Source organism: Gobio gobio (assembly GCF_949357685.1).
Source record: "Gobio gobio genome assembly, chromosome: 23".
Classification (NCBI taxonomy): domain Eukaryota; kingdom Metazoa; phylum Chordata; class Actinopteri; order Cypriniformes; family Gobionidae; genus Gobio; species Gobio gobio.
This window is the reverse complement of record NC_137119.1, coordinates 34,226,508-34,241,845: the sequence shown is the minus strand read 5'-3', so window position 1 is coordinate 34,241,845 and position 15,338 is coordinate 34,226,508. Positions and strand designations below refer to the sequence as shown.

The 15,338-nt window shown below is 37.0% G+C and overlaps 1 protein-coding gene across 4 annotated transcripts in view; it reads left to right on the top strand.

The window, feature by feature from the left end:
* The window catches only part of tlcd4a (TLC domain containing 4a), a 28,701-nt gene extending 13,437 nt beyond the window's left edge, over positions 1 to 15,264 (top strand). For 2 of the 4 annotated variants that reach the window (XM_079806013.1, XM_079806012.1), the window contains exons 3-7: positions 476 to 565; positions 721 to 779; positions 4,026 to 4,120; positions 10,045 to 10,118; positions 12,790 to 15,264. In XM_079806013.1, coding sequence (XP_079662139.1) covers positions 476 to 565; positions 721 to 779; positions 4,026 to 4,120; positions 10,045 to 10,118; positions 12,790 to 13,105 — 634 coding nt within the window. In that variant the 3' untranslated portion in view covers positions 13,106 to 15,264. The remainder of the gene's footprint in view (positions 1 to 475; positions 566 to 720; positions 780 to 4,025; positions 4,121 to 10,044; positions 10,119 to 12,789) is intronic. The other 2 variants (XM_079806015.1, XM_079806014.1) reach the window with 1 other exon arrangement.
* Positions 15,265 to 15,338: the final 74 nt, after the last annotated feature.

The window sequence follows — 15,338 nt, the reverse complement described above, 5'->3', positions numbered from 1 at the left end:
AGCTCATTCTGTAATAGTCATTTATTCACTGAGTCATTTGTTTTTGTTAAGTACAATTATACATACAGTTACAATAATGTCAAACTAAAGGTTAATAGCCATTCTTAACAGGCAGTATGTTGAATATAGCCAGTGGATTCGCAGTGGCGCCTCAGACATTTCCCTGTTAAATGTCTTATCAGGAGAAGCAGGAGAGCAGGTTGTAAGCTGCCACTCAAAATGACTAATGTCCGTGTATGCAGAACGAAACGGAGGGAAGATAGCAGCGATAATTTGCTCATTTCAGCGGGCTGTCAAGAGAACAGCCAGCTGGAGGAGATCTTTAGATGTATGGCACACAGCGTCTGGTTGACTGACAGCAGTCAATCGCTCCGTTTCGATTGTTTCAACTTGGCATGGTTCTACGGGAGAAGCAAACCACTGTAAACACTGCTGTCAAGTGTGATTAAAACCTTTCCTTTGTGTGTCTCTGTAGGACTGTGTCCACGCTCCACGCCCTGTTGGTCGGCCTTTTCTGCCTCTACATCCTGTTCTTCGATGAGGCCGTCAATCAGGACCCCGTATGGTGAGCGTTCTGCCCTCAGGACCGACCCGTCACACTGCATGCAGGGCATGCTGGGAAAGCGCTGCTCTTTACACACTAGCAGGACGCTTTCAGTAACTGTTGTAACATGGTCTTGCAGTAATCTCAGTGCCTTGTTCTCATCTTTACCACAACAGGGGAGATCCTACTCTGGTGAAGATAAACGTGAGCATTACTACAGGCTACCTCATATCTGGTGAGAGCTTACGGCAGATGTCTGATTTTGGAGGTGGAGGGTTTTCGTTTGATGCATAGGAATGCTGGATATTTTTGTTGACAATTGGGTGTTTTGAGAGTTTGATTTAAAAATTCATGTCATTTCCTCTTTTTCTTGCCCCTGTTTTGGGGACTTTCTGATAGACATATTTAAAGATATTGATATATCTATGTGGCCATTTTAACTTGGTTTTAGATAATTCCGTAAATACTCTATTATAATGTCATGTTTTTTTTCAATCTTTTTTTAAGCTTTGTTTGCACTCATTGGTCCCTATCATACACCCGGCGCAATGCGACGCAAGTGTTTTTTGCTACTTTCAGCCCGACGCAGTTATCATTTTCACGTCCTGCGCCACGTTCTTTAAATAGCAAATGCACTTGTGCTCATCTGTGTGCCCATGGGCGTGCTGGTCTGAAAACGAGGTGTGTTCAGGTGCATTGTTGGCGCGTTGCTAACTTTTTGTTACAACCAGTATTTTTTTGTGTTATTTAAAGGGCGTGTTAGTAGTATGCGCCTATAGGCGGGTCCACAATGTGCGTACACTCTGCTTATTACACACACAGGGACGTTTGTGTGCAGCAGCACACAAACATTTTTAAATATAAAAAATAAAAATAAAAGGATTCCTCTCTGGAGAAGCGTTCAGTCTTTCCGCTCGCAAATTCCGCCATGTAAATAGCGACTCCGCCATGGTGCGAGCGCAACTGGCTTTTAAAGGGAATGGGAGATAAGACTATGATTTATTTATTGCACGTTACGCCCAAAACACACCCATGGCTCATTAAGAGAATAGGTACAACCCTTTTAGAACATGCGCTTGGCGCACCAACCATTTTTCCCGTCGTTAAACTAGCAAAAGTGGATTCGGACACACCTTAAGTGCACTTGCAGCGTGCACTTTAGACCATGCGCAATGATTGTTAGATTTAGTCTTGTTTTTCGGTGTGTTCTACTTTTTTTGTTTCTCAAATATTTCTTGTCATTTGGCCAATTTAATGCAATTAATGTTCTCAAAGCTGAAAGTTGACTAAATTATCAGTAACTGATGGAGAAAGCTTGTCTGGCTATCACCAGACCAAGCTCAATTTAAGATTGAACATTAGTCTGGGGAGTCTGCTCTGTTTTTTCTACTGCACAAAAGGCGAGCATTATTCAAACGACACTGTACGCAGTCGATTAGTCCTTCAACCAATCAGACCACAAGAGGCATGATAAACAAGCATAATTCAAATGACTGTATGCAACTGGATAGTCCTTCAACCAATCAGACCACAAGAGGCGTGATCAACAGGCAACGACCCATCGCTTCTCTATCTGTCATCGTGTTATGCTGCCTTCACATGCTATCGGAAATTTCCTAATTCCCACTTTAGAAGTCGTGATTACGAGCTTGTTGGATTCAAGTGCTTTGTTGTCGGAATGAACAGGAAACATGGAAGACACCAGGTTTATTCTTGCTTATTTATTGGGAAAATCTTATTAAAACTAACATCATATGTAGTTTCTAAATAAATAATAACCATATAAACATTCCAGATAGTTCGCTTTCTGACGATTCTGTAATTTCAGTCAAATGCAGGCTATTATCGCTGTGTATCAAACATACAATACACTTCAAATGATTACTTGTATATGTAAAAATGCACTACATTAATGTCAAGACAAGACGATCTAGCTGTTTTGGGGAAAAAAACTAATAAAATCACACCTGCCACAGCAGTAGTTCTCCCCGCCACCATGTTTAAAGTTTATGGCACACCCATCTCGGGAATTTGGGGATCAAAATTATTTCCGAACTTCCTAGTGGTGAACATGACATCAGAGGGCGTTCATGTGCAATTTTTACCTTGGAAACTCGTATTTACGATCATTCGGAAAGCACGTGAAGGCAGCATTAAACCCGCCAATAGCGTGCCAGGTGGATAAGTCAGTCTGTGATTGGTTCCTGCAAAAGTGTAACAGAAGCAGCAGAAATTAGTGTACAGGTTTCCAGACTGAGTTGCAGGGCGAAATCAAATCGCCGGCAGATCAGGCTGGGTTTACCCAGTCAAGGAAAAAGCCCTAACTAGCATTTTTTGGAAATACTTTACAATACGGTTTAATTTAACATTAGTTGACTAAATTAGTTCTCATGAACTATTTTTAAATCCTATCCTAGTTAATGTTAATTACATATTTACTAATGCATTATTAACATTAAAAAGTGAATGAACAATTAACAGTTGTATTTTTATGAATAAATCTGCAAATATATTTGTTCTTCCTGTTAGCTAATTCATTAATGTTAACAAATGTGACATGATTGTAAAGTGTTACCAATTTTTTTAATTTCAAATAAGACCTTTTATTATAATATATTTACTTTTAGTCTCAGTTTTTGTATTTTTAGGGATGCACGATATATCAGCCACCATATCGATATCGGCCGGTTTGTAAAGTTGTCATTATCGGCCCGATAAGAAAATGTTGCCGATATATTGAAGCCGATAAATAATGTATTATTTCCTTCAGTCGAGACACTTCAGATGCACACCGTTCGCCATGATGTTTTTGAATTGCTTGAAATATGATTGAAATCACTTCAAAAAGGAAAATACAGTTAAAGTGCAACATGCGCAACATATAGGCTACATAAAATTATAATGGGGACATTATGATTGTGTGCTTGGGACATGGCTTTTAATGGTGAGACTTTTGTTTTTGTAATCAGGCTCTCCAAAATAATATAAAATGTGGGTTTAGATTTATCTGCTAATGTATCGGTTATCAAATATAAAGTTATCGTGTCGGTCAAAATGTTTGTGTCAGTGCATCCCTAGAATTTTTATTTATTTTATTAAAATTTATGAAACTGTTTATATTCTTATGATAGTGGGTAAGGGGCATATAAATTGGTAACTTAATGTAATATTTGCATAATGTTCTCTAAAGAAATAATCAACCGAATAACCAAATAACCTCACAGCCACCAGAGTCATCTGATGTTGGCAGAGGCTTTTAAAGCAAGGTTAAATTGACCACAGAGAAAACATTTAGTGCTGTGAAAGTCCCTAGATAAATGTGTCCTTGTGAGATGAGGCTATATTATTGTTTGTAGCTCTCTGAATGTATTAAGTCACTTTCGTGGCAGTGTTTTGTGTACATCTAAATTAAAACTGCCAAATTCATATTCCTTAAAGTAGTTTTGACTCTTCTCGCCTTTTTTTTCTTTGTGTTTTTCAGATCTGCTGCTTATATTTTACTATTGGAGAGCAATAGGAGACAAGTTTTTTGTAATCCACCACCTGGCAGCGTTGTATGCTTACTACTATGTACTGGTGAGTTCCCTGTTGTCCCATAACAGAACATGCAGGCAAGATGGGAAAGAGACAACCAAGAGTGAGCAGTGGTAGTGTCAGGTGTGCAGCTGGTGCTGAAAGCTCTGTGTTCTCTATAAACAGAGGAACATCAACAGAATTCTCTGGAAGTCATTTTCTTCAGAAGGATTTATTCCATTTGTGTCATTCCAATCACTATTCACGTGTCGTCTTTTTAAAATGTACACATTTTGAGCATTCAGAGCACTCATTCAACATTGTTAAAGTGAATGTTAGCTGCTGCCTTTCTGGAATACTTCTGATTGGACATTTCTGCGGCACGGAAGGCAAATTGCAGCAAATATATTTGTATAATGACAGGACCAGGCCACCAGTAGCTAGTTTCATGTCTGTCATTACAATCTGGTCTGTATTACATAATTTAAACTCAAGTTGTTTATTTATTTAGGCATTTATTTAAGCATTTATTTATTTAAGCATTTATTTATGTAGGCATTTATTTATGTAGGCATTTATTTATTTAGGCATTTATTTAAGCATTTAGGCATTGATTTAAGCATTTAGGCATTGATTTATACATTTATTTAGGCATTTTATTCATGTATGCATTTATTTATTTATTTAGGCTTTGTGCAATTTTTTTATGTATTTATCTAGGCATTTTTTATGCATTTATGTATTTATTTATGCAAGTAGCAGTGTAATAATCAGGATAATAAACTGGCAACATAAACCCCAACTGGGAAATCTTGTATCAACATGATAGGGTTTATTAAGCAATAATGACAGACTGACTGTACATTATTAATGTCCTGGAATTATTGTACAAAGAAGCGCTGTCATTCTAGTTTATAACAAAATTTGACCCCATGTGGGGCCTGTGACCTTCTCTGAAGAAATAAGGGCCTTGTTAACTAATGTATGCAAAGTTCTCATTTGTAAAAATATTTTTATTTAATATTAGGGATGAGCATTCCAACTAACTAGTTGATTTTCTTGTAGTTTTTTTAATAATTTATTATATTGCACAGTACAACTGTCTTGGAAAATGCATTTATTTTTATTTTTAAAGCACCGCCGTTATATACACAAACACATTCAGACTGATGTCTTTTATGCATCCTAAGTTATGCAGTCTGTCCTGTTCTGTTGTGCTCTGTCTAATTTTGAGCACAATGACACATCTTATGTAAACGGTTTAGGAAATTTGTGTTTTTTTGCTCATCCCTGTTTAGTATATCCTTTGTTTGTTCAAATGGTTTCCAAATGTTTGCATTTACCCGCCCAGATCTTTAACCACTAGACTACACCTCCCACTGAGGCCACTTCTGTTCACTCTTGGTTCAGCTGTACGGTTACCCTCTAGGTCACCAGGTTCTGTAGCTGATTATGATGATGATGATGATGGTATTTTTTGCATGGAATGCTCATTGACGGTTATGCAGAAGTCCATTCTCTCCTCTTCTCTACCTCACTGACCCCCCCCCCCCCCCCCCCCCCCCCCCCCCCAGCAACTCTAACGGTCAGCTGTGGCCCGGGTCTCGGCCCAGACTGCACCGGATTGTGTGCATGTGTTGATGCTCGCTGCTCCTGTGGTGCCGTTGGAGGGTTTCCTGTGTGCATGCTCTGATACCTTCCCCTGCTTTGAGCCGATCTTCCTCCTAAATACTCTCTCTTCTGAAAGCTAACATCCACTCCTCAACTGCAGGATGAGTAACAGCGAGCAAGCGCTTGTTTAATGGGCTGTCTTGAGATGCTCTATAATCCAAACTATGAGAAGGTTTTGCAGAATAACAGGTTGACCTGTTCCTCAACTGAATTCTAAATAACTACACATTGCACAAGGTCATCCTTGTGCCTTTTGTTAAAAATTTGAAAAATCAGATAAGAAATAATAAAAAGCATCGGTTGATGCTCCGTTGTTTGGCATAGGTGGTTCTGTGAAACGGGTGCCTTTTCCGTTTTAAAAAGTTTCTAATATTTTTAACAGTATATTAGACAAAGAATGTCTTGAAATATTAATAAATTACATTCTTATATATTAATACATTCATATTAATGTGTATGTATTAATACTTATGGTATCCGGGTTGATGCAGTGTATGTGACACAACTAGATTGTTCCCTTTACAATCAACAAAGATTTTCAACTCCACTATGATTTCTTTGTTAATTGAAATAATCTAGTTTTGTCACACTCATTCAAAGCCATGACACTACAATGTACATGCTAGTATTAGTATGGTAATTTATAAAAAACAATGTTTGTACAAATATCTTTTCAATAAACAGTTTTTTGGTCCACTTACAGATACAGTAAACCTTAGGAAAAAAAAATATATATATATTAGTCATTTTTATGTTATAATTTAAAAAATATATTCTAAATATTATAATTAAGACCACTTACAAATACAGTAAACATTGTAAAATAATTTTATATTTATATATATATATGAGAGAGAGATATAATTTTTTTTAAAATATATATACACATGCATGTGTATGCAAATATCCATACTAATTATACACAGTACACGCACATATATTTTGTAAACATAAACTTTTATTTTGGATGCGATTAATTAAGATTAATCGTTCGACAGCACTAATACGTGTGTGTGTGTAGTATATTTACATTTATGTACATGTTATGATAAATTGCTATGCTATTGAATGAAATTTTGAAGTTGGCATAAGATTTTATTTGTTCAAGTCATTAATATATAATCCTCAGAGTGACCTGACATAACTAACATATTTTTCTTGGTCATGCTTGCACGCTGTGAAAAATATTAAGTATACTGTAATGTATTATTACTTCTGTTCAGCTGTAATTCTGCTTAATAATCTAGTAATCTAGTAATAATTTTGTCAGTGTTACATATTTAGTCACCGATATATATTAACAACAGGGACTCAAAAGGCACCCGCTATGTAGAATGACCATGACAAATGATTTCTGCTGGCTTAATTTGTTATTTTAAAGTATACATTTCTAAAAAAAAATCAGCGACACAAAAATTCTGTTTCTGAAATCTGCATTTGGGGCAGCGACTGATATTCATGGCTTTATTGTTGCTTGTATACCTTATTACCTTGATCTAATGCAACTTTGAGGATCGCCTCAACCTGAACGTGCATTTTGTTGTCAGGATGTAGACCATACTGTCACTGGTCACTTTTATGACTGCCTTTTCAAGCCTTTTTCTAAATTATTACATGAGAATAGATGTAATTTAACATGGAGCAGGAAGTCTCTGTTGGGTCTCACTGAGTAAATAAGTCTGTCGTTCGAAATGTCATTCGTTGTTATTGTTTCCTGTGTTTAGAAATGCTGTTAGTGGCCAAAGCAGACCTTTTTAGTGTCTTTTCGTTATTACGTACTTCCCACACTAAATTATTTATATAACATTAAAGCTTAATAATAAACCCATTAATCAAATCTTTTCAGCGTTTAATGATTATGCTTCATATTAAAAATAAAGCGTTTCACTATATATATTAAGCACTGGCACGTAACCTTTAACACTCTATCAAACTCTATTTTTTTTTTAAGTACAGTAAAATTGAATTAATTTGTCAGTGTGATTTGTTCCTCATAGTGCATGTCCAACGAGTCTTAAATGTTGTTGCTGCTTCTGTGTCGTTCGTTCTTTTTGCATTTTTTCTGCACCTTTTTTTCCAAGAATCTGTCTGTCCGTCTGTCTCTGTCCCACCTAACATGACTTCTTGAATAACGCAGCCTCACTTCCTCTGACCAGCAAAACCCTTCATGCAAAAACTACCAGTGTCACTGTTAGTCGGGTTAAGAGATGAGGGCTAGGCTTGGCTGATCTAGATGGACTCTCTCCTGTCTTGTCTGCTGTTCTGCTGTTATGGAACTCTGAGCAGTTACTGAAGCCCAGTTACAGTATGGACTTACCAGTACCTAGGGGTACCAGCATGCATCTGCTAGCCAACCTGATTATTATTTATTTGATTTATTTTTTTTCTTGATATTATATGGTCCATTTTGCAGTAAGTATGCTAATGTGTTTTTTAATTGCAGCCCTCAAGGTAAGTGTGTTACAGAGATGCAAAAATGTTCAGGAATGATGTTTTGAGAGGAACGTTTCATCGGCACAGACTCAAGGAAAGGCTAAAGGCTTAATTCTTTGACAAAACATGCATGGCTGACCGTTGCTGCACTGATACAGTGGGATCTAAAAGTCTGAGACCACCTTGCAAATCTGGGATTTTATTAGTTCACCCAGAAATGAAAATTCTGTCATTTACTCACCCTCGTGTTGTTCCATACCTGTATTCATTTTTTTTCTTGTGCTGAACACAAAGTTTCTGGTCCCCATCGATTTTGATAGTATGGGGACCAGCAGCTGTTTGGTTCCCCAAATTCTTTAAAATATCTTCTATGTTCAACAAAAGAAAGAGCTTCATACAGGTTTAGGTGAGTAAATGACAGAGTTTTCTTTTTTTGGAGTACTATCCCTTTAAGGGATGCATTTACACAACAATGATGCACTAAAAACGAAACGTTTTTCCTTTTGTGTTTTCGCGTACAGATGACAACGTTGTCAAAATGGTCCCCGTTCTCACAGATCTGCGAAAATGACTAAAACACTATTTTGTATGCCAGTGGTTGGTTGATGATACGCAAGCGTGTATACATTGCACACAGAGAAAAAAGGTCTCAAAATTGTACCTTTTTAGAGGTATAACAACTTGTCACTGGGGCAGTACCCTTAAAAGGACACATTTGTACCTTTTTTACCACAAAAAGGTTCATAGTAGTACCTTAAGGTATATATTGTACTCTAAGGTGCTAATTTGCATCTTTTAAGGGTGAAAAGGGTACAAAGATTTCCTTTTTAGGGTACTGACCCAGTGACAAGCTGTTGTACGAGGTACAATTTTGGTACCTTTTCCTCTGTATATGTAATATCCATTTCAATAATATTATCGGTCACACTTTAGATTATGGTCCAATTCTCACTATTAACTATGACTTTTGCCTTAATAAACCCCTAATTACTGCTTATTAATAATTAATAAGGTAGTTGTTAAGTTTAGGTGTTGGGAGCATTAAGGATGTAGAATAAGGCATAATGTGCTTTATAAGTATTAATAAACAGCCAATATCTAGTAATATGCATGCTAATAAGCAAGTGAGAATTGGACCCTAAACTAAAGTTTTACCATATTATCTAATATAATTTATAATGAAGAAATCAAAATAGAAGTGTTTTCTCTAGCGGTCTCAGACATTTGGGCTCAGACTGTGCCTGACAATATGTGGCTTATTTGAAATGCTGACTGTTATTATTGACAACACAGTTTTGGTATCTATTTTCATAATTAACTTTTCTTTTGTTAAATATCGTTTCTGTTAACCTTTTACTGTAATAACTACAGGGACTTCGAAATTACAAATATCATTGATATCAACAAAAAACTCTGCACTATTAAAGCCAGATTATTTATTTATTTATGGCAAATAGACATTTCTTCATGATGTATGACTTTAATAAATCATGAATGTAATCTATTAACACTCTGAATTTTGCTGCTCTGTACATACAAGTGTGCAATTTACATATTTTTTTCTCAATGAAAGTAATGTATCATCTCTACATATTCAACAAGCTTAATATAGACAGTAAATACTAAAAGGCATTATTTGATCTAAAAAAATACATCCTATGTTAATAGAATAACACTATCCTCCTGCAACCTCCTTTCTGTTTTTTTAATAAAAAAAAAAAATTGTGTGTCAGAGTGAAGTATCATAACTCAGCACCCAAGCTGTGTTCACCTGACAGCAGGAGATATTGGGAATGTTCATGGAGTTGATTCATGAGGCTGTGTCTTTCTATATAACTTGTGTCTGTGTCATTGTTTGTTTGTTCTTCGCCTTGTGTTTCCAGGGTCAAGGAATGTTGCCTTATTTTGCTAACTTCCGTCTGCTTGCAGAGTTTTCCACACCGTGTGTAAACCAACGGTAGGTATTTGGCTGATTAGAGTTCAAAATATTTTACGAGCAAACTTTTTAATGTTGCCCACCATGTAAAAAAGCCATTAAAGACAACATAAAATCTGAATTAACACCGTTTACTTTTTCAGTAAATGTTTCTGAATAAAAGTCGACTAGCCTAGTCAACTATTAGTCGCTTATTTAAGCCGGTTAGTCGGGGGAGAAATACTAAACCTTAATATTGAGCATTTAAAATATAAAGTTGAAACGGACAAGTTAAAGAAGGCTTTTCAATTCACAAATCACCAACATTCACAATGGATTTAATGTAGTAATGCTTACTGTAACCATGGTATTGTGGAACAAATAATCAAATGTTTTTACATTAATTAATTTCAAGGTTTGTACAACTTTTTGAGAGTGAAATTCAAGCCCTTTATAACACTTTTAAAGTTCTAAATATTATCCCGTTTTGTTAATTTTTTTTAGTGATGACTTATCTATTGATGGTCTCTATTTGTAAAACTTAAATTTTCAAGATGTAGGAAAACCAACACTTGGCACCAAACGCTTTCATTTAAAAATAAAAAATACCAATTCCACTATAATCAGTAGATGGCGGCAGAGGAGCACTTATTCTCCTATTAGCCATTCCTGAATATGTTTTCACACCTTTGCTTTTAAATTTATATTTAGATATTATGAAATGCCTATTATAAAATATAACATCATCAAGAAATCAATTTTTGTCAAAGTTTGACACTTTGTGCTGAAGTGTGAAGTAGGAAAAGTTACAAAGTCTCATGAAAAACAAAAACTTCTTCAAATTGCGAAGCAAATGTCTGCGAAAGCAAGCAAAGAACGCTTCTTTTATAATCACTGAAGCTGTCGGTCAGTTCAGTATCATGCTATAGAGGAAATGATGTGGAAGAGCGATTTAACAAGTACAATATTTAGATTTTTCCCTATAAAAATAAGTTGTTAAATGTTCATTTTATCTGCATCTCAACTCAAGTGCGGTGCATTTCCAAGAAATAAACATGTAATATTAGTAACTGCACTTATTAATGCAGAAAAATAGTAATTTTTATGATTAAATTGACCTCCCCCTTCAGTACTATCCAAATCAGGTGCTGGCTCTATCATCACTTGGTCTCAAATGTTAGTCTGGAGCCCTGTAAAAATACCCTATTAAAAATACAATTATAAGATAAGGGCCCGGTTGCATAAAAGCCCTTTAATTTAAAAAAACCCTCAGTTATAAGTTTAAGGGTACCCTTAGTGAAACATGGTTTGTTTTAAGGGTCCACTTAAGGAACTTTAAGCATTTTCCCTTAATTACTTGACAGTTCTGTTATGCGTTGCAACAAAGTCCTTCGTACCCATTTAGCCCTTAGGCTCCGGGGAGTTAATAAAGGCCTTCTGGAGTGAAGTGGTGCGTTTTGTGTAAAAAGAAAATCCATATTTAAACTTTATGGAATAAAATAACTAGCTTCCGGTGGTCAGCGGTGCGCAAGTCGACTTTACGGCGAAAGAGTAACCCCTGACGAGACACAAACGTGCCACTTTGCTCCAGAAGGCCTTTATTAACCCCCCGGAGCCTAAGGGCTAAATGGGTACTAACCCCCCGGAGCCATGTGGAGCAGTTATATGATGGATATATGCAGTTTTATGGACTTCAAAAATGACCTAACAGTCACTGCCATTATAAAGCCTGGACTTTTTTTAATATAATTCAGATTTTATTCGTCTGAATGAAGAATGTCATATACACCTAGGATGGCTTGAGGGTGAGGAAATCATGGGCTAATTTTAATTTTTGGGTGAACTATCCCTTTAATAGCTTCAGGGTTAGTACCTAGTTATTACCCTGTTACTGCAACTACGTGTCACGTCTAGGACACAGAGCGCGTCATTCAGTGAATAATCACCAAACATGCAAAGTGGCGTTGATGCGTGGGTGCAATACAATAACAACGAGTTGTAGATATAATGTAATTTAATAGAAAACTATGCGAGTGGAACAGCTTCCAGTGTCGTAGCTGGACTAAAAACAAACGTCAGACAGCCTTTAATATTCTCCACAACTCAATATTATAGTACAGCTGTATAGTTTAGTAAATTTCAAACTTGTTTAAAAGTCAGTGCGTGAGATTTCGCAACTATAGCAACCATTGCCGTGTTTTGCCAGAATCTATTAGTATAAACACTTAGGTAAGAGTGACGGTTAAGACGTTGTTGCAACGCTCTTAAAGAAATCCCTTGCCTCAGGGATTTTTTTCCCTCTTAGGGATAAAACCACACATGAGGTTTCATTCAACCGGGCACAGGACCGTATCGGCAGATACTCAATACACAGTGACTTGGCTAGGGGGCACAAAACTTGTTAACATCCCTAATTAAATGTTTCCGTAGCTATATATTTTACAGCACGTGCACTTACGTGTACTTCTCTAAGAAAGTACTAGGTAATATAAGGTAACTATATGGGTTAAGGTTAAGTTTAGGGGTAGCTTCATGGTTAGTACCCAGCTATTACCCTGTTATTGCATAGTATGTACTTGCAGAACAGAGCTGTAAAATAAAGTGCTACCAATGTCTCAAATGCCATTTCATGCTGTCTTATTAAGAAATGACACAAATGTTGTGCTAGTAGATTAGTTCACAGCATGTCACTTTGCTCACCTGTGTTTTCCAGCTGGTTCTTTGAAGTGTTAGGTTACCCCAAAGTGTCAAAACCCAACATGGCTAACGGGGTCCTGATGGCAGCTGTGTTTTTCGTGGTGCGGATCGCTGTCATGCCGGTATACTACACCCGAATGTGCTCCGTGTACGGCACGGACGCCTTCTACAGGGTTTCCTTCGGTGGCCGCAGCGCTTGGATCTTCTCCAGCATCTGTCTGGACATCATGAACGTCATGTGGATGCATAAGATCGCCCGCGGCTGCTACAAAGTCCTGCGTTCCAGCCGGAGGTCCAAACCTGAGATCCAGGAGAATGGAAAAACCGACTGAGCGAAAGGAAATCGCTCGAAGGACATTCGTATTTTGCTCACCAACAGGGTCGTTGGCATATTGACGGTCTTCAAGGGAGTGGACACTATTGCATGATAGTGACCGGTTGAGAATGAAAACCACCCCAGAGCAATATCTCACAGAGTTAAGACCAGAAACTCTTGACTAAATGTCCGATTGAGATCTAGTACACCAGAAAAGACTGGCCGACCCACTTTTATTTAGTTTGTTTTAAAAAACTGTACACCAAAAAGTGCAAACGATGCACTGTACAAGACCACCGACTGAACTGTATTTCACTGTTTGTTTCTGAACACCCGAGGGTGGTTTTAATTTTAAACTGTGGGCAGGTAAACCACGTTATTTATTCATCAAAGTTCTGTCCGTCACCCTCAATCGCTGTACTGTGCAAAGGGGCCAAGCGGTCAGTGAGTCACCCGATGTTCACGTTTACTTCAAAGCCGCGTATATTGACTGTGAAAGATTCATCCACACAACTGCACTGCACTAAACCAGGAAAATCAGCGATCGGGATCAGTGTACTCAAGACAAATCTCTTGGAAAACCCACCGTTATGCTGTACTTGCGATGTATTCGAGGAAATCTGTCGCTGTGGGTTAAATAGCCAAAATGTTTTCTATGTATACCAGATAAGCGCAGTGAACTCTTCCCGATGCGAAACTGTTTTAAGAATGAAATCGGTTTACACTCGCTCCAGATTCCGTTCGGATTCCATTGTGTTTCCACGAAACAGACGTCACGATTTGTTCGCACTGTACAGTTAATTGCATGTGGCAATGTTCTCTGAATGTTTGCATTGTACATAGAAATTTTATTGAACATACGATGATTATTTTCATTACGTTTGTGTACAGCGTATCAATACTGAACTTTAATTAGCGCTTATGATTTTGGAAACGGTTTTAAAAGAAGATTCAACAGAGCTTTGGTTTGTGTAGCTCGTGAATGTTCGAGGAGTTCTCGACGCCGGTGTCGAATAGTTTTCCCGCGTCGTACCTAATTTATTGAACCAGTTTTACACTGGGAAGGCATGGTAATGTTGTACGACATATTTATTATTTTTTAACAGAAAGATATAAAAGTCGTCAATGTATCCGAGTAGATATACAGCATATGAGAGATTTCACAATACAGAGATACTTTTATGAATCCATTGTCACTATGTAAGACAAATTTAGTGTAGAATATTCATGCTGTACACACATGCATTCAGTGGCGGCACAGATGTGAGTGCATGAGTCGTTTTATTGATTTATGAAAGACAGCTAGAGATGGCTTTGCGTGGAAACAATTTTAAATCGGTTCTGTTTTTATTGAACTTGGTACTTGAATTTTGAAATGCGTTATTCTGAGAGACAGACCTATGGAGAATTGTCTTTTTATTGGCACGAGTTATACAGGAATCCATGTTGTGGTTTTTGCCTTTGCATTCAATCACTTAAAATGCCTTTTTGTTTTCTTCAATAAACATCTTTTATTTACTACTTCTAGTGTCATTTCATACCACACGGGTCACTGTATAGTCATGTGAAGGAATGAATGATTATCACTTTGGTTTTTATCTTTAGTTTTCGCCAATGTTGCAACCAAAGGTCAGAAGTAAGAATGGCTGTTTGAAGTCTGTTCTTAATCTAGCATATTTAGTATGTAAGTGGTGACACCTACAGTTTATTCAATGTAAATTTGCTTTCAAAACCTCCTGTTGCTGCTCATTTCCAAGACGGCATTGTTCTATATGGACGGTTAGATGTCATTCAAGAGTTTTTATTGTTTGTTTGTTTTGCCAAGACCATATTGAATTGTACTTTTCCAGCTCTGTTGATTTTTAGGAAATCCATTCAACACATAAAGGTCCAAACTTTCAGTGTTCAGCATTAACGTTTGGTGTATGAAATGTGGAGATGCACAATATCATGACTGTGTGTTTTTAAAACATTGTCCGTACGTTCCATACGTTGACACAGGAAATTGTTGCCGTGTTTACATATGTTCTTACAGTGGCCACAGGGATTGTGTTCCCACATACTGAAGGAAAGTGCATGTATACATGAGGAATGACACGTTTATGATTTCACCTTAATTTGTCACTTACATTATGCCATTTGCCTCAATAAAGCAATATGCTCATTTTGATCCATAACCATTTCGTATGTCCCTTCTTCTGATGTGGTTTCTATGTCGTAGGCCTAGTCTAATTATTTCAAATGAATCA